Source organism: Tinamus guttatus, unplaced genomic scaffold, assembly GCF_059628265.1.
Source record: "Tinamus guttatus ecotype Peru unplaced genomic scaffold, ASM5962826v1 Tinamus_guttatus_pri_ptg000247l, whole genome shotgun sequence".
NCBI classification, from domain to species: Eukaryota; Metazoa; Chordata; class Aves; order Tinamiformes; family Tinamidae; genus Tinamus; species Tinamus guttatus.
Genome location: NW_028288781.1, coordinates 7,452,307 through 7,472,328, shown reverse-complemented (window position 1 = coordinate 7,472,328; position 20,022 = coordinate 7,452,307). Strand labels below are relative to the sequence as shown.

Below are 20,022 nucleotides of genomic sequence, written 5' to 3'. Positions count from 1 at the left end.
ACAAGGGATTTCTTTTTCAATTGCAATTGTTTTTGATCATTTTATGTTCTATGTGTTTGAAAGGTGGAAACGCTGGAGAATACTTCACACTAAATAGTACTTCAGGAAAACTGTTGGCCGTTCGTAGCTTAGACAGAGAAGATATTAGCAATTTCACTCTTGTCATTGAGTGCCATGACCTGGGCAACCCTCCAAGAAGCTCTACTGCCCAGTTATATATAACAGTCTTGGATGAAAATGACAACAACCCGTTATTTGCAAAGCACCACTATCAAATCTCTGTGAGAGAAGATCTTCAAGAAGGTTCAGCTGTCATGGAACTTTTTGCTTCTGATGAAGATGATGGGCTGAATGGTCAAGTTATGTACTCTGTCATTGATGACACCTTTGGAGCATTTGCTATTGATAGTGTAACTGGTTCTATAGTTACTACTCAGATATTGGACCGGGAGACCAAATCAGTGTACACATTTAGGGTGGTGGCAAGTGACTGCAGCCCCCATTTACCAAGAAGCACCACTGTCAGCGTTCTGGTGCACGTTGAAGATGTAAATGACAATGATCCGGTGTTTTTACAGAATCCTATCAAAGTCTTTGTACCTGTTGAAACCTCTGTGAATGAGACAGTAGCCACTGTTAGAGCTGAGGACGTGGATCTGGGGCCGAACGGATCTATTGTTTTCAGTTTGATCGTACCAGGACCTCTATTTCAGATTGACAGGCATACAGGTGACATCATCCTTCAAGAGCCCTTGGTTTCCAAAGACTTCAGTACCCAGCTGCTAGTGATGGCTGTGGATCAAGGTATCTCCCCTCGAACAGCCACAGCTATGGTAGCTCTCTTCACAGAGGAAAAAGAGGAGGAGATTTCATTTAGTCAGAGCTTCTACGAAGCAAGCGTGCCTGAGAACAGTGCGGCAGGTAGGCATCAAAGCCTGACTGTATTCTTACAGTTGCTGGTTTTCTACCCTATGGGGTGATAATGTTGATGAATAATGTAGGGAAATCTTCCTTTGCAACATCTGAGAGAAGTTAGATTTGGATGAAGCAAACACTCTTCCACTGTTTCCCAGAGCCAAAAATAAGCATGGTCTGTTAGATGAAGGCACTGTCTGTCTCTTGGGTTTGCTGCATGTATGCAATGAATGTAACTCATGTTAAACAGAATGCTTCTGAATCAAAGGTGGTGCCTTTCCATCCCTTAGCTTGGAGGTCCCAGAACATCAGTAGATTCTCTCTTTAGCAAAACTACTTTAGTGGTGAATGGATGGATGGCATTTACTTGTTTCACTTGTCTTTCTCACACACAAGTTTAAATGAATGATGCGTACCAGTTTCAACAAGAGATACTTTATTTTAGCAGAATCCTTTGTGAACTTTAGTAGCATTCTAAAATATTTTAAGACCTTGCTTAGATTTTAGGCTTGTTAAAATAAGGTTATGGGGGGTACACCATCTCTAGATGGGAACCGGCATTATAGAATGTTACCTATAGACAAACAGTTCAAATCATAAGGTGCCTATGACTTTTTGTTCAGTATGATGAGGAGAATTGCTGCTGTACTTTTTGTCATCCACAGAACAGTTGTGGACTTGCATCCTGGCAATTGGATGTGATAAGAACCTATTCATGGTTCAGGGAGTGTGTTCACCATAATGAGGGGCAGAAAGGAGAGCCTCTCACAGTTTTCCACTGACAAATCCTGCTGTACAGTTGACCAAATGTATTTAAGTCTGACTTGTGCTACATCCTTGATCCAATTGCTGCCTTATGAGGTTCACCTTGATTTGTCTTCTTAATGGTTAAAATTTCCCTCTGTAAAATGAGAGCCTAAGGCTGTTGTGAGGCTAGGAATTCTTATATATTGAGCCTATATGATTAGGAATCAGTAGAAATAAAATGTGATAATTATTTTGAAAAAATGATCTATGACCTGTGGATAATTACAAAAAGAACAGAGAATTAAGGGTGAAGACAGCTGTAGCAGAAATTATTACTATATGGTTCAAATATTTTTTCCTTCGTGTCACTTTGGGACCACAAGCCACATTTTCAACTGTGTGTTTTAACACAGGTAGTACAGGTAGGTCTATGAGTATAACTGATGTTTCATTTAACTGACCAAGAAAGGCAATAATTCGAAAAAGATGGTTTTCAATTAATTGAAACTTTCCCATGAATTTGACCAGGATTTGTAAGCAGTTTTGAGTCCCATAAAAAAAAAATTCTCTGAAAGTGATTCACAGATGCTCAAAAGCCTCTTTTTAGAATCAGCATTGTACAGTAATTAGTAATCACTCCTCAGTGAGACTCTCTGCCTTCCTTCATTATGACTGGACAAGGCTAAATTTCCTTCAACCTTACTGATTTTTCTTACCTAGGTGTCAGGAATATTAAAATAAGAATATCAAAACAAGAGCTTTTCGGTAATAGTTAAGCTAGGATGATCCTATTTTCTTTATGTGTACATACTTCAGGGGTCAGGCTAGATGATCCAGCTCAAAGTTACAGAAATGTCCCGAGGAACTGTGCAAACAGAATATGATAGTCAGATGTTCTGCCATTCTATCCATAGAAAATATAGATAATATTCTATTTGTTTTGATTAGAGGAAGTTTAACAAAGCTTCAGGGTAAACTGGAAGGTTTCATCACAAAATTTTACTTTGTATATTTAATAAAAGGCAGTATGTTAGGAATATCAAATTCTTTAAAGAGTATGAGAGATTTTTATCAAATACTGATACTATTCTTGCTCTATTTGTTTGCAGTATTTTCTTGTTTATATAACCATAAGTACATGTCAAATATGTTTCAGGAAAAAAAAATATAGCTTCCTTAGAAGTTAGATTACTGCATATATATGATCCTTGGGCCTGTACAAGTATGAATAATGCTAGTGTAGTCAGTCCAAGGGAGGTTTATGTTACATACTGAGTATTTGTAGAACTGTTATTAATAAATTTGGCTTTTGCTCCTAATTTTATTTCTACATATCTAATAGGGTGGGAAAACCGTGAGTTTATTTTTAAAAGAATCAAAACTCAAAATAATCTAAACAATGAAAACCAAAGCCAAAAGTCCTTTAATTCATTCTGAACTTCCGTTTGGGTAACTACTTCAGGAATTGGACCATGTGGTCTAACTTTCTTCAAGTGTTCGAACTCCAAGTTTAATGACCTTCAGAAAACCCCATTCTTCTACTGTTTTGTTTAGTATTCAATATTTTCTGTCTTTAAATATTATAAACTTTGTTACAACAGGCACTTAGAAACCAATCAATAAATAATCAAGTCACTGCACTCTCCAGAGTGTAAGAAACTCTTTCATTATTCAGCTGAGTGGTAGTTTTCATAGCATTTCCTTAGAGACATTTGCCAGTAAAACTTGTTGATTTCTGCTGTTTTTGCAGAATATTTTTTCTAATAGATATAAAATATGTTGCCTTCTATTCTTCTGTAAGTCATCTCTTAATTCTTGTGCTCATTTAGCTTTTTTTTTTTTATTAGCAATTAAGAGTTCTCAAGAAGTCAAGGGCAAGGATGAATCAGATTGAAATGGGAAGGGAGGATCAAAACCAGACCACTATACTGAGTACAGATGTGAGAAGAAAAACAGTGATATAGATCATACAACAGCTTGCTTTGCTGGGTGGACAAATATTGTCCAAGCTGTCATTAGTTATAATGGAAGAGTTGATATTTGGGTTCAAGTAGCTTAGGGTACTTTCAGATAACATTGTTACCTCTGACTGACTTGAAAAATTAAATACAAAACATTTTAAGTCACTCTTGACTTCCTCTAATATTCTTTACTAATTTGGAAGCTGATAGCACAGTATTTAAAGCCAATCTGACTGTTTTCTGTTTCCTGATCTCTCTCCTCCTTTGCGCTGCCTTCAGTGTTGATCTGATCTTTTGCCGTGACATTTAAATGTGCTCAACAAGCAGAAAACATTCCGTGTTTCAGTTGGGTTAATTTACTGCCACTGAAAATCCTCAAAGAGTGTACTGAATGTCAGCTCCAAGGAGAGGAAAGGTTCAAATTTTGAAGCACTGGTGAAGGCAATATCATGTCAGTTAGAAATCACTTTGATTTAGGCTACTGCAAAACTGTAGGTTCAGTCTTGAATTTTGTGACCTCTGTTCGAAGCAATATTTTAGTCAACTATAGCTCAAATTTTAAGCCCCAGTGGATAGGAATTGCCTTATGCTGTGTATCTGTACAGGGCCTATTTGCACCTAGTAGAGACTTCAGTTTGGTCGCATCTTTTAAGATAACCAGAAGGCGTTAATCCAAAATGAAAACAATTAGGAAAATATGAAGCATACGAAAATATGAGAACATGAAAAGGATCTGAAAGCATCAGAATTTCATGACCCAGAGCAGCATTTTATTAACTTACTTAGTAGGAAAAGCAGGGATTTAAATGGAAATGCTATTGCATCCTTTATTTCTGATAGTTTTATTAAAAAGCAAAAATCAAACAAAAAGACTGCTGACAGGACTATAAGATAATGGAATATATAACCAGACCTTGAGTTTTTCTGCTATCTTTAGCGCTGGTCCGAGAATGTAATAAATGACTGTAGATTTCTGTATTAAGTCAAGCAATGAAAATTCAACCTAGAGTCATCCAGAAGGTGCCCATTTTAGGTCCTAAAACAACAGTGCAACTCTAGAATCTGTCTTTACCTACTGGAGGCTTTCATAGTAAATGGTTGTAGAAATATATTCGTTAGTACGGAAAACTCCTTCCATCACAGTCAGCATATTTTTGCTTTTGGTTGCTAGATTTTAGAAGTGAATGACAAACGATTTAAAACAATATTTCCTGATTTTCTTATTTAGTAGCTAATAGTACTTAGAAAAAAAAAACTACTAAAAAAAAGAGTTTCCTCTGATTTTTACACTGACGATAAAGTCCTTCCCTCCAGCATCCAGGACATTTTGTATGAAAAACATGTTCTTTGTAATGTAATAAATTAGTTAGTGTCTATAATGCTGTTCCAAAGAGAACAGATTGTGAAGTAGTCAGGTTGTAAAGTAACCTCATTCCATCACAGTTGGATGGAATCATTTGAGGTTAAATTAAACAATTAAAATCTGTTGAATCAATTGTCATATGTGCTGAATGATTTCATAACTAGCTTGAATATAATAATCCAAAAATTTGGAAACCTTAATATTGCTTTTTAAACTTGTCACAGTACCGTTAAATGTGATGATTCAGATCTGGATAACATATTCAGATCCATATTTTTCTCAAATGCTAATTCACGCTGGATTTTTCTTTTACATCTCTTGTACTCTATATTGAATTATTTATCTTTTCATTGAACTTTGATTCTGCTTCTATAACACATAACTATGTGTATAGTTATAGCTCTTCATTCTGACAGAAGAGAACTACATAAAATCTTTAAAAATAATTTAAAATATTTTTCAAATATCCAAACTGAGATTAGATAAATGAAGGGAAAATAAAGCAATCTCTTTATAGTCATTCAGAGTTAACATGCATGCTTATGACCCACAAAAATGGTTTCTTCTTTAAGAAGAATTCTTCTCTAAGAAGAATGTGTGAAAAGGTGAGATTAAAATGACCAAATACAAAACCTGAATAAAAAGAATACAGCCACTTATTCAGTCAACATTGGAAAGAGTGTTTCATAGCTGATGTCTTTTTTTTCTCCCTAAATACAATCAATGCCATCTCTGGCAGTGAGAAAAATTACTTAATATTTTATTGAAATATGACTTCACATTAAGAGGTAGTTCCAGTGGTATATGGAAGTCTTTGCTTGTAGGAAAAGTTACTGAAAGCTCATCATTTTATGAGTCAGATGATGAAGTTAAGATGAAATGACTAATGATTTATAGGGCAAGAGAGGATAGACAATGTCTTGCCTATGAAGTTGCAGTACAGTAAAAGTTGGAGGAGGAGTTGTTTTTATTGTCTACTATTTAAAATCATGAAGAGCTGATTGAGCTGGTACACAGATGTTTGGGCATGCATCTACTATTAATCGCCATAATGTAAAATTTAGAAAAAAAATTCTACAGTAAACATTTTGAAAATGTGTTATTGTTTCTGTAGGTACATCACTTGTAACTGTAGAAGCTTATGAACAGAAAATAACAGGAGAAAGCATAAAATACAGCATCTTCGGTGACAAAGAAAACATATTCTCTATACATCCCATCACAGGTACATTAATATATTTATTTAAATTTTTAAGTGTCTTTTGTTCCTTTAAAGTGTGTGGTCGGTCTGTGATGTATAGCAAGCTCCTACCACAATTTTGACATTTCTAGTGTGTATACACATAAAAATATGCCTTGTATACCATAAATTCAGACACCTTATAATATGTGACTCCCCTTAAAATGAGTAGAAATTAATAAAAACAGAGATGTGGAAAGACTGGCACTAGCGTAAACTTGATGTGGAAAGAAATTGCACAAGCGTATATACCTGTTTAAAATGCTCGGCTTTAATAAACTAGTGATCACTGGATTTGGAGGGGCTCTGAATAATCTGTCTCTTCATGTTTAGAAATGAAACTCTATCTTGTGTCTTATTAGAAAGCTGCAAAAAAAAAATCCCTCTTTAGTGCAAATAAACCTTCTGAACATACCTAACGAAGGAAGCACTGGACCCTTGTTGAGTTTAATGGTTCAGACCTTGAAAAGTCTGAAAAAGAAGTTCCTTGTTCTTTGAGCAGTTGCAACTTCTTCAAAATGCATATGTATCTGCAGTATCATCTCCCTCACCAACCCTGCCTTAAAAAGAGAGAGAAAAAAAAAAAGTAGAGGGATTTTTCTCTTTTAATAGGCCAGGCTGCACACTGGTTACAGGATGTTTTGCAAACATCATAAACATTTTCTTCACAAACATTAGTTGAATTCCCGTAGTACTGGATATCATGAATCGTCTTTTGAGACTTTTGAACTGTCGTGGTGAAGTATGGGTATCAACACTAGATGGCTTCTTATGCTATCACAGGTTCGGGCAGTTCATGACGATCACTGAAAAATTCATTACAAAACTGAATTTGGTTTCTCATGAAATCAGTGTGCAAATAAGCTATATTTAAAGCTGAGATATAACAAAGAATTTTGATTTATCACTATACTCCTTACAATGTTGAAACAGTGACCATAGATAGTTCTTAAAAAATTTTGTGCTTTTATGGAGATGGTGAGTTGTACCCATTCTCCATGGGTAAAAAGTGAAAGTTATTTCACTGATTCTTTTTGTTAGAATAATAGTTTTATTGGGAAAGAAGGAGTCTTAGTGTTTCAGGTGTTAGTCAGACAAATAGAGACTGATACAGCTCTTGCCTATTTGGATGTGGATGAGGTACTTGCCTTTTAAAGCCACTCTTCAAAGGAGGGCCAAGAGACTCCTGAGACACAGCTGTTTCACTGTCATACAGTCATGTCTCTTCCTCTCTGTCCCTCTAGGTGTAAATCTGTGTTAGGAAATTACCATGTGGTAACTAATGAGAGAAACTTAGGACACCCTGGATTGTTCAGTAATAGCACATGGAGGATGGTGCTAGATAGAAGTAAGGGAGACCTCATTATTTAGAAATTTTATAACTTGTGATATATATATATTATATATAAATTTATAATTTGTGGTTTTTTTTTCCTGACTACATATGTCACATCTCGGTTTCTTTTAATAACCAGGTGTGATCACAGTAAAAAAACCCAAGTTTCTTGATTATGAAGTTAAGAATAAAGTACATCTTTTAGTGTTGGCTGAAAATAATGGAAATTCAGTGCTCGGTGAAGTGATGGTTTGGATACAAGATGTGAATGACAATGCACCTAAATTTGAGCAAAGCTATTATAAAGCATCAGTATGGGAAGGACAAATTCCTAAAACAGATATCATACAGGTAAGAGGAAGTATGTCTTCACAAGCTTGTTTGTGTTTAGAAAAAAAAATTCTTTTGAAGGCTGCAGGCCTGCTTTGGACTGCCACTTTTTTAAGAAATCAAGATGGAGACTCCTGGTATTTCTGCTGCTTTGCTTGGATATCTAAACTAATTGTTGATTTTTTTTTCTATCTCAGATTTCAAGTCATTCATTAAATTCTATCAAGTTGAAGATTTTTTTTGTTCTCTTACTAGTTATGCAGCTTGGTTTTAAATTCAATTCTTTTATTTTTTGTTTATCTCTTCAAGTAATTGAATATTATTCCTCAAAGCTATGGTTCTGGTTACTGTGTAATTTGGGTCATACATTAGAGCATCTATTTGAAAGGCTGTAGCACTAAAAAGAATATTTTCAGCTAATCAGACTAGGAGTAGAAGCCTTGAGTCAAAACTGAGTGATCAATTCAAACTCTGGTGCTCCAGGAGCAGCTTGCCTCAATTTACAAGTGCAAACACTTCTTCCTCTGAATGGGTCTATTCTCTGAAAGTGTTTCCAGCTGGCCAAGTTAGAGCAAAAGAAGACATCAGCTGGACTAGAAGAACACAATTTTCTCAATACATGTTCTTGCATTGCAAGTCAGGTCATGGTGAGGGTCATATTAGGTACTGCATATATTTGTCCTCTAGAGAGCAAATAAATGGAAAGCTACGAATGCCTCAAGGGCAGAGTGATTAGGAAATGATGGACATTTTATTGAGAGAAACATATGTCTAGCAATCGGGAAAATCAAAAGGCAGTAAACCCAGATGTGCAGTCAAAAGTTTCTTATGGAATACATTCTATTATGTTCGTTATATTTATTGAATCTGACTAGTTACCTCTGCTATGATTTCATTCCCATAGTTATTATAATGCTTGTTCAGCAACCAGAAAAGATGTGAAGAAGCCTCTTCAAAGAGTCAGAAGAATCTGAGAAACGTGTTCACTGCTGCTGGAAGTTATTCTTTTATAACATCTTTCTATAAAGATGTTTTTATAATTTGCTTTGCCCCTTTTACATTTATTCATATTTTGAAAAGTAGTTGATGAACTATCACATGAAAGCTCTAAAAACTCTTGTAATTGGTTAATCTTATGCTTTATCTATTTGAATTGCAGCAATACTTAAGGGCTAGTCATGGATGTTTAATGCAGTGCATTTTTACATACTAAAGAGAGGCAGGATTGTATGAGCAACCGTAGCAGTGTAAACATGATCACATTGAAGAACAATCACTCCTACTGCTTTATGAAGCTGCATTTCAAATTATTCAAAAAGTAAATTATGTGCATACCATTTAAATTTATGAGCAGCTATAGTGCCCTCACATGACCTGACATGTTGGGGGCTTATATGATTACCCACTGAAATCTGTGCAGCCAAGAGGAAAGTAACCAGATATAGATGACTGTAGTATGAGGCTTCTCTTTCTGAAATTGCATTCTGTCTTGTTGAATTAAGTCCTAGTTTTATTTCCAAACAGGTATTTGCAACTGACCTTGACAGTGGGCTGAATGGAGAAACTGAATACTCAATTGTATCTGGTAATGAAAATGGAGCATTCCTAATTGATTCGTCACGAGGGATTTTAGCAACTAGTACAATCCTAGATTATGAAAACACTTCATCTTACAGGTTTGTTTGCAGAGTTCTTATAAAAAGTATGCTCCTTTTCTTTGTTCTTCTTAATTAGAAATAGCTCGTATTACACATTTTATAATTTTCAGTTGTTTTCATCAAACCGTAGATTCTGCATGCAAATCAGCCACCATCAAAAATAGCAATAAAGCTGTCCATTTGTGTCATGGATTCTTGGATGCTTCTCAAATTTAGGGGAAAAAGCATAGTTTTATTCCCTCAATTGCAGCACTTCTTGATAAATGTGATAAAACTGATTCATTATAGGGAAGATGACATTTCCTAGATTTTCATTTAGTAAGAACTATACAGCCATTCCCTACATAGAACTATTTTTTATAAGTATGTAAAGACAGAGAGAAATTGCTCAAACCACATGCTATATAGAGACATGTTCTATTCTTCAATTAAATTTTGAATTTTCTTCTCCATAATCTGATTCTTCCCTAAGCAGTTTCCGTCTATAAGCTGTTTTGTATTTGAAATTCGTTTTCTCTTGTTTTCCAGATAATTGTGAGTAAATACAATCAGGTGGACATGATTTTCTCTCTCTACAGCTCATACCAGAATTAGAAAGCTAACAAATTGTGACTTAATGAGAAAATAAAAGTATGCTGATTTTTTAATGTAAGCTTTTTGAATAATGTGATTTCTACAAAAAGTAAATTGCCATATATGCATTAGTAGAAATTGTGATTTTTTTCATATGGTTGTGGCATCAGTTAAAGCGTTTGCAGGTTTTCCTATCCTCTGGGGCCACAATTTTTTAATTATCCAATCAGAATTCTTATGAACCAGAATGATGTTTAGAAGAATACATCAAAAGGATCAACAGAATATGATTTTTTTAAAAATACTAGTGTAATTTGATAATAGTATCCTGAAAGAACTATTTTAACTTAATATCCAGATCACTTCATTTAAAGTTTATTTTTCATTGTTTCATTGATTCAAAAACTAGCTTTTAGTCATTTAAATAGCTTAACACATTTGATTTGTAAATAGTATTTTAAAACAATTTTAGAATAAATCCTCCAAAGAATAGATGTTCGCTGTTAACGAAGCACTGCACATCTTCATGCCTCTGCTTTAATTGGGAACTTGATTTGATTCAGTATTTATTTTGGAATTTTATCAGTTTTAATTAGAAGTTTGTTAGAGGAATCTGAAGCCTCATATCCCTTTTCTTTATTAGTGCTTTATTAATAAATCTGTATGCTACTATGTTAGGTGAAAAGAGAGAAAAGAAACTTTTAGATGTTTTTATGTTTAATTTCAAAATGATACTGTTGATCCTTGCAAATTTGAAAGGAGTTGTTTATTTTATCTAAATTAAACATTTTCATCCTCAGAAGTTCTAAGTCCTTTATAATAGGGGTTATAATAAAAGCGTTGACAGAACTTTAATTTTAATGCCTTGGCTGAGATGTTTTTATGAGTTTTTTTTTCCCCTGAAACCTTAGAAAGTGATTATTTTTAGTAAAATATTTCCATATGTACCTTACCAATATTCATTCTAGACAAAATACACTTTCTGTATGGAATTTTACATGGTCACCAATTGAATACTACTCTGTAATTCAAGTTATGTGTTCTGTTGATGTCAGAAACCACAGGGGCACCAAGAGCAGAGCTTGTGTGGTTCATGAATGGCAGAAGAATCCACAGCTGGAATTACAGCTTTGGTATTCCATATTGTCATGTGAATATGGAAAAAGTAGTATCTACTTGACATTTAGAGCAGAAACTATGACTTGGAAGAAGAAGCGAGAAACAAAGTACTCAAAAGATCTGCATGCAGGAAAGACCCAGAGAGTATTGTATGGCATGTACATAATTTTCAAAACACTTAATAAAGATAGGAGGTCTTGAACTGTATATACCTTCATGTAGTCTGACTTTTTCTTTTTTATCAGTTCCTTTTCTAAAGGACTTACTGAGTTAGATTCGATTTTTAGATTCTTGCTGAAGTTACTGTTTTGGAAGTTTTCATATTATCTAATTTCATCTTCTTAATGTCCCTTTATAATCAATGAAGAAAGAGAGGTTCCTTCAAAGAACAGTTCAGCACTTAATTCAATTCCTGCTCTGAACTGCCTTGTGGAGAAATTTCTTTATTTCCAAAAAAAAAAAAAAAAAAACTTGCTAGCTCATTTAAATACCTCTATTTGATATGAAATTGGGTGACATGAATACTTAGGAATACATACGTTTTTGCTGCAGAACCTCCTGGATGTTGTTCCAGCAAGACCTAAAAGAATAAAATCCCTGCCAATCATTCCTGTAGAAGTGAGGATACAAATCTAGGAAGAGCAATGTGAAGAAAAAGAGACTACCCTACTTTTTTCCCCCATTTGTATGTTTGGTGAATAGTTTTGTGGTTTCTGACAGATGGTGGCAATTACAGCTTCCTTCCATTTGTAGATTGGTGGTACAAGCTTCTGATAAAGGAAATCTTAGACTTTCTGGTACAAGCATTGTGTGGATACAAGTAGTGGATGTCAACGACAACGCTCCGATTGTCCAACCTCTCAGCAAAGTGGAAATTCCCGAAAGTAAGTGTAATTGTACAGTTAAATGTCACAGGATTAGATTTGTCAGACCACAGTACTGCTTTTGGTGACTCATGTAATCAAGAGTTTGTAGTAGAAAGCATAATTGATTCTGTTAGTTTTGAAATACGGAAGAAAATTATGATCTTTTTTATGATTTTATTGTGATTTTTGTTCTCAAAGGCATTCTTAATCTTTACACATTGTATACGTGTTTTGAACAGGAACAGTTCAGAACGAGACCGTAGGCAGTTTAGAAAGAGAAAAGCAAACTCCACAGAAATACATCTGAAATCTGGGCATTTTGGGCTCCAATGCCAGGTCCTTCAGAGGTCTTCCATATCTTTTGTTTGTTTGTTTGTTTTTTGTTTTTTGTTTTCTTAATTTAATAATGATGAGATTGAATGGGAACCACGGATGCAGAATAGCTCTGATATTACTGGCTACTTCCTTAGGTTTCAGCCTAAGTACTTTTGCTTTAGGACATGGCTGTATAGCACAATGTGTTTCAGGCTTCAAACTGCAAGACATCACCACAAAAATTGGTTTTGTTTCTGGTAGCTCTAGCCTTTGTTATATGATCACTGATAGAGGCAAGGTCAGTTTGCAATTTCTAGTACTGTCAGTCTGGCATGTGATAAAAGCTGCCTATATCCAATTTCTCAATCTCATAGGAGTACACTTGTTATCTTTAAGATTGTTGTGCCTGGCTGAATGTATCATTTCTAGTGGCCTTTTCTTGTTTTGAGAGGCTTTAGAAATGCAGTCAGAATTGGGATGAAGCGGGTGTATATGAAGAAATTCTCTACAGATTTCACAGCATGTCTAGATCTTGATTTTATTCTAAATGAATCCAAAATACACCCAAAAGTAATTAACACAGATTACATATATCTAAAATTTAGTATTTACAAAATTGATAAAATCTTCAAATACATAACATTTTTAGCTAAGACTTGTTTTGAAAATTATCATTTCAGATGTCCTGCCTGGTTTTACAGTGACTCGGGTCTCAGCAACAGATGCGGACTCAACGCCAGCACTTCAGTTTGGTTTTATTGAGGGTAATAGTCCTGGAATGAAGTTTGCTATTGATCAGTATACTGGTGTAATCACCGTGGTGGAACCACTGGATTTTGAAGAGACTGCGGTGTATAAGTTGGGAATCATAGTTTCAGATTCTGTACATCAAACGGAAGCAGAGCTCACTGTCCTTGTTTTGGATGTCAACGATAACCAGCCGGTGTTTACCCAGGATTCATATCAGGTAGGAGTGTGGACAAATGGACTACAAACATCTCTAACTTCTATATGTCTTTCTATATGTGATGATAAACAGTAGGAGTGCGAGTTTCTATGTATGCCTTAAAAATGTATTTATCACCACTGAGAAGGAAAGTCTCTGTAGCATGTAAATTGTCTTACAGCTGTGGTGCTCTTGTGGGAGGTGAGGGATATGAACGTCAATGGACCCAACATCATCTACCAGGCCGATTAGCTCACAAAGTGCAGCCTTTGCATTTCTGGACAGAAGTTTTAACTGCTAGACTGTTGTAAAAGTCAAGTTGTGCAAAAACGTTTTTGCAAACATTTTTCTGTGACTAAGGGCCAGTAAAATGACTTAAAGGGATGGGCGCATATGTCATGTGAGGCTCCTAAGAATAGAGATAGGCAGCCAAAAGACTTTCACCCTGTGGGCTTTTTCTAAGGCTCAGCACATGTAGTGACCTAGGGCCAGGATAAGTGTTGGAAGACAGACTAAGCCTAGACCTGTGGTTGGAGAGGGGCTGCAGAGGGAGTGCCAAAGGAAGGGTGAGGTTTTTGAAAGAATTGCTCCCCAAGGACTTATTCATGTGGGCTAGACTCCGGGGCTTGTGCCAAGGCCGATGCCCAAGAGAGCTTAGAGCATGGGTTGATTAGCCTGGAGAGGAGATGGACAGGCCTGTAAGTACCATATGGGGGGCAGTATGGGCTTTTCTTTGTGGTAGCAGGAAACTCAGAAAATTCAAATTCCGTTAGCAATGCTTCGATTGTAAATCGCAGACGGATTTAGTCAAGTCAAAACAGTCTGCTCAGTAGGTAAGTCACTACCTCTGAACATATGCAGGAGCAGGAGTAGAGTTAGATAACTGTGGGACAGGCTGTGTGCACCTGTGAAAGTTTCAGGTGCCAGAGTTGGCAGAAATTGTGTGAATCACCTGCATACGCTTTTAAGTGTAAATTCCATTAAAGTGCATTAAAAAAGCACTTTTAAATGCTCAAGTTTTTCCTTAGACTTGGCCTTAATTTTTTCTCAACCCTCATATATATCTGGGTTTTGAGAATAGTTTAGGGAAGCATTTGTTCATGCAAGTATTAGGAATTTTTTTGTAGATTGAAGGAGACCTTAGAGGCAGGATTATTAACTGATGTAAATCAGCATAGCTCTGTTGCCTATGCTAATGTAAACCAGCTGAGCTTCTGGCTCTGCAATCCTGTTTTTTCGTGCGTTGCTTGGACACTAAGATACACAGCTTATTTTTCATTCAGTGATAAGTAAAATTCCCTATTCACAGGCCTGTAATTTTTACCATGTTAGTATCCTTTCACAAGTTTTAATATTTATACTATATATGGATAAATATACATTAATCTTTGTAATGAAATGGTATAAACTAGCATTTGAAGCTATGACAAAGGCAGCTGCTGTATCATTAAGATTTGAAATTTAATTTATAAGGTGGGAGGCAATTTTGGTCACAGAAATACTTTATCTGGATTTCAAATAATGGAAGCTCTGAAGAAGGGAAAGGACTTTCTTGACATCCTAGAATTACGTGAAGAAGAAAGGGTACATTCTGAAAAACTAAATACAACAATAATCTAGCGAATATTAAGTGCTCTGATGATGGGATTTTCAGGGTATTTTTTTTAAGGTTCACTCACATACTCCAGAATGGATCTGCAAAGTGTATGTCATGTACTGAAATAAATATTTTCTGAAAGCATGGGGAAACACTAGTTACAGTTACAATACACTATTAAATATTCCTCCTGTTAATATATTATTAATAAGAAACACTCAGAGATTCATTTAACTTGTTGTAATAATGAAACCTGAAGTAGATAGAGATTTTAATAATGTTTAAAGCTTACTCTAAATTTTAACCCTATTGTACACATTGCTTTCAATATCTTAGATGTTTATAGGTTTGTCCACTGAAGAGAATAAGTAGGTGAAACTTTTTCCAAACCTGGGAACTGTGTTTTTTCCCCTTAGTCAAATCAAATTAAAGATAATGATTTTGTTATGTTCAAAAACTTCCATGAAGCTTTATCAAGACTGTTTTTTCTTATCCAGCTTTATCAAAACTGTCATTGTGCTCTGCCCTTTAGGTGAGCTTGCCAGAGCTCATTTCGGTGGATGTCGTTGTTCTGACAGTCTCTGCTGTGGATAGGGATTTGGAGTCTAATGGAATGATTTCCTACAAAATGCTTTCTTCCTCTGAGGGATTTGCTGTTGATCCTGAGAATGGTGAGTCTGTTAATGTGGTTTACTATTTCAGCTCACACAGTGTAAACTGAAAGTTCATATTCTACCTCCTAACCTATTGCCACTGATTACCTGAGTTTTGGAATCTTTGGACATAAATACACTGTACATTTATGGCTAAGTACGCTGTTACACCTGAAGAACTGATGGCATAAAACCGGAGTTCTCAGCTTATTCCTGCACTGTGTATAGAGCTAGTCACAATATCCTAGATATGCTATTCCTCTGACATGATTTAATAGAAATGTTGCTGTAAGTGTTGCATTGTTTTGTGAAATTTCAGCTCATGCATTGGATTTCATGAAATTTAAGTTCGTACATACTACTTCTCAGTACAGGCTGAAGCTATCATGATGGAACTTCTTTACAGCTTGGGCTGTATGTTTTTAAGATTTGGACTATCCACTAATCTTAAGTGGAATTTCAAAGTTTTCTAAGTTGAGAACATTCCAAAGTACATCATTTTCTTGAATAGTTAAGAAATGCATAAACATCCTGGCCTATCGTTGTAGTATTCTGGGATGTGGAAAACTCTGTGTGCATGTATTTGTCTTTCTCTGTGTATGTGTGTATGTATGTGTATATATATATATATATATATATATATATATATATATGTATACATAAGATTTTTGGTTATGCCTGTTTCGGAGATTGCAGAAATGTGCAGCCGTTGTTCAGTTTGAGCAAATTCATGTCACTTATTTGCTGTCCCCAAACATTGATATGAGAGGAATTTTTGAATACAATGTTTTTTGGATGATAGTAACTGCAAACACAGAATACACAGATGTTTTTTCACCCAATTAAAGATGTTTTCTTCTTTACCCATTCGTATTCTATGTTCACCAATTTGTCTTTATCTTTGGCTAGTGACTGTTTTTACCTATGATTAGAAAATTGTAACACACCATTATTCCTGCAAGTGTTTACCTGTAACACTACAACATTGGAGCAGAAGTGAATGATTCTGAACATGTTTAGATAAGCAAGTTGGATGAGACCTGTTTACCTAACTTATTGGCAAACCTGCCTAAATAACAAACATGTCTATAATGGACGGCAGGACAGGAAAACTAATAGCAGTCAGTACTGAACTTTCAGAGAACAGCAGCCTCTAGTAATGAGTCTGTATTTCCTTAGCCTTATTTTGCTATTTATTTTCTGCAGTTTACCTGTTTAATCTATTAAGAAGATATATTTTTGCTAGTCAAATGCAGCATGTATATTTTTACAGTACAGTATATGTGTCGTACCATTGTGGGTAGGCGCTTGGCTTTACAGAATTAACTATGGTTTCATAAAGTTACTTTAGCATATATGCAACCATTGCATTTTAACCATTTTCAAATATGACCAATTAGATTCAGCTCATGGAATCGCATTTGTTTGCCTTTGTAAGTGTGTTTGTTTTTTGTTAATTCTATTTTATTTTCAGGTTCAATATTCACGACTGAACCAGTGATACACCTGGGAAAGAATTCCACTTTTCGACTCCTTATAGAAGCTAAGGATAGTGGAAATCCTGCTTTAAGCACAGTTACATCTGTAGAGATACAAATAGATGATGTAAATGACCATGCCCCTAAGTTCACGACAGCAGTGTATAATCTCAGTGTGAGTGAGGATGCCTCAGTTGGAGAAAGAATCCTCACATTTTCAGCCATTGACTGTGACTGGGCACATGAAAATACACATATTGAATACTCTATTATTGATGGCAATGCTGATAATCTATTCTCTGTGGAAACAAGTCTTGTGGAATTAGAAACATCTTACAGACTTGTTGGCAATCTTGTTTTGAGCAATACCCTTGATAGGGAAACTGCTTCTTCTCACTATTTGGTCCTCCTTGCATCTGATCATGGATCACCTTCCTTAAATTCAACTGCTACTGTACTAATAACTGTACAGGATGTTAATGATAATCCACCACTATTTAACAACCTGGAGTACCATATTCACGTCAAAGAAAGCATTGCTATAGGTAGCCATATCACCGAAGTTTCAGCAAGTGACTGCGATGTAGGGGCTAATGCAGAGATCACTTATACTATCAGCTCTGGAAATGACAAGGGTCATTTTTGCTTGGATGAGAAAACAGGATCAGTGGATTTAATGAAAACTCTGGATTATGAAGATACTGTGAAGTTCACTTTGATTATCCAAGCCACAGATGGAGGAACTGATGTAAAAAATGTGGCTTTTTCTGTTGTTCTTGTTAGTGTCCTAGATGACAACGATTATGCCCCACTGTTTTTGTTTCCCAGCCTGAACTGTGTGGTCAGTGAGAATCTGCCTACCTTTTCTTTTGTGTGCACTGTTAAGGCACTGGATTTTGATAAAGGCTCCTATGGCCACATCACCTACTCCATCCAGTCTTCATGTTTTGCTCATCGTGATGCTCCTAGAGACCATGACACATTTTTCATTGACTCTTTGACAGGAGATATTCATACAAAACAAATGTTTGACTATGAAAGTCAGAATAGGTACTGTCTCATAATCCAAGCAAAAGACAAAGGTGACTTATTGGCTACAACTACAGTTCACATAGATATTGAGGGGAGAGATGAATTTGACCCAGTTTTTACTCAAGATCAGTATTTTTTTAATCTCCCTGAGAAAAATGAAGCAGGTCAGTTACTTGGCAAAGTGACAGCATCAGATAAGGATGGTGGGCTGGATGGAGTTGTACATTATTCCTTGCTGAAATCTTCTCCATTATTTTGTGTAAATCAAACCAGTGGTAATATTTATTTGACTCAAACTGTTCATAGAAAGAAAAATGGCAGCAAAAGGAAAGAAGATACCCTGGAGTTGTTGGTAAAAGCTCATAGTCCAAAAATTGACTCGAAGTTCACTGTGTGCACTGTTTTGGTAAATGTTTCTAATTCTCCTGAAAGTTATCCCATAGGGTCTGCATACAGCCTGATAGTTACCATTTTGGTCTCCTTCATAGTATTCCTATTGGTTGCTATCGGTCTTATTGCCCTTGTTCTGAGATATAAGCGAAAAGACATGACGAACTCTTGTGTGAGAAAAGCAGCAGCATCCTCATCGGCTGTTGATTTAAGTTTGGCTAGTGAAGATAAAGTCCCCAGGGACTGCCAGAAAATCCAGAGTACTGAGAGCAGTATGCTTCCCATGGGCACCATAGCAGAATGGCTGAACTTAGTAGGAATCAGAGAGGAGGAGGATGTTGGTAACCCCTTTAGGCATTCAGATTCCAGTGGCCATGGTTCAGCTGAAGGGGAAACAGCAGAAGATGAGGAAATCAAAAGGATCAATGAACATCCTTGCAGAAAGAGAAATGGTTCACCTTTAAGTGAGCGAGGCTCTCAGATGCCAGATTCAGGAATTCCCAGAGAATCTGGTCAACTATCCTGTCAGTCTGGAGAAACTGATGTTGTGGCTACCTGTCAAAGCTTGGAGAGCGTGCAGGCCCTTAAAGACGAAATTGGAGAAGAAGCCTGTGACACAAACTATGCACTTAACAAAATGTTATCTCAAATGCTTAGGAAAATTCAAACAAAAGAGAAAGACATAATAACAGACTTCACCAAAGAATATGTCTTGACCTCAAATATGCAGGACTGCCAACATGATTCCCTTGCAACTCTTGTCATCTATGATGAAGATCTCGAAGGGAGTTGTAACCAGGATTATTTTTTCAGTTGGGAACCCAGATTTCAACCTCTTGCTTCAGTGTTTTGTGATATTGCAGAACTGAAGGATGAAAATGTACACATTCTGAGCTCTCCTAAGGAGAAGAAATCTAATTTCCCTCCTCCCTTGATAACATCAGTAGCTCAACCTGGCATAAGGACTGTGCCACCACGGATGCCAAATATAACCTCAGGACAAGCATTTACAAAATATGCCCGTTCTCCCCTTACTCATGATCTTGGATACCCTTCACCAACCATGACTCCCAGTTTTTCTCCTTCTCTCTCTTTACTTACTGCGCAAACACCTGCCACTTCTCCAGTAATGTCTGATGGGAGAATGATAGGAACATGTCTCATTGGTCCAAACCATGAACTTGCAACAGGGGAATAAATTCATGTCTAGATATTAACTGCTGGTAGTTTGTGGAAAAGCAGATGGTTCAAAATGCGTTTTGCTGTTCTTTAACATGTAAAACAAGCCTCTCAGAGCTGTATCACCAGTAGTCTATTTCTGTGAGCTGAAAAGGTACCTGTATAACATAGCCACAGACTTTCTAACTCCTTTTCTTCTTCACAGAATGCACTGTAAGTCCATGAGGCCTCTCCTTTTTCATCTCTCCAAAACTACAGTTTCCAGTGTATCTAGCAGAGCCAGGTGTTTGATAACCAACTTGACAGATTTTACTGTTTTTTTTT

At 36.0% G+C, this 20,022-nt stretch overlaps 2 protein-coding genes across 2 annotated transcripts; both read left to right on the top strand.

The window, feature by feature from the left end:
• Positions 1-50: 50 nt before the first annotated feature.
• Positions 51-10,082, top strand: LOC104566011 (protocadherin-23). The gene is made up of 5 exons (XM_088526487.1): positions 51-921; positions 6,101-6,211; positions 7,702-7,913; positions 9,417-9,568; positions 10,079-10,082. Exons 1-5 carry the CDS (start codon positions 51-53, stop codon positions 10,080-10,082), a joined length of 1,350 nt encoding a protein of 449 aa, XP_088382613.1.
• Positions 10,083-11,320: 1,238 nt separating this feature from the next.
• LOC148594400 (protocadherin-23-like) lies at positions 11,321-19,736 on the top strand. Its single transcript, XM_088526486.1, has 5 exons — positions 11,321-11,391; positions 11,963-12,126; positions 13,104-13,390; positions 15,499-15,637; positions 17,094-19,736. The coding sequence occupies exons 1-5, from the start codon at positions 11,321-11,323 to the stop codon at positions 19,715-19,717; spliced, it is 3,285 nt and encodes a 1,094-aa protein (XP_088382612.1). The 3' UTR covers positions 19,718-19,736.
• Positions 19,737-20,022: the final 286 nt, after the last annotated feature.

What these genes read in the sequence shown, in the direction of transcription:
- LOC104566011 (XM_088526487.1), top strand. Translation starts at nt 51, where the DNA reads ATGTGTTTGAAAGGTGGAAACGCTGGAGAATACTTCACACTAAATAGT. An exon ending in CTCTATACATCCCATCACAG is followed by an intron (nt 6,212 to 7,701) that starts GTACATTAATAT and finishes TTTAATAACCAG; the next exon opens with GTGTGATCACAGTAAAAAAA. An exon ending in CTAAAACAGATATCATACAG is followed by an intron (nt 7,914 to 9,416) that starts GTAAGAGGAAGT and finishes ATTTCCAAACAG; the next exon opens with GTATTTGCAACTGACCTTGA.
- LOC148594400 (XM_088526486.1), top strand. Translation starts at nt 11,321, where the DNA reads ATGACTTGGAAGAAGAAGCGAGAAACAAAGTACTCAAAAGATCTGCAT. An exon ending in TTACCCAGGATTCATATCAG is followed by an intron (nt 13,391 to 15,498) that starts GTAGGAGTGTGG and finishes TCTGCCCTTTAG; the next exon opens with GTGAGCTTGCCAGAGCTCAT. An exon ending in TGCTGTTGATCCTGAGAATG is followed by an intron (nt 15,638 to 17,093) that starts GTGAGTCTGTTA and finishes TTTTATTTTCAG; the next exon opens with GTTCAATATTCACGACTGAA.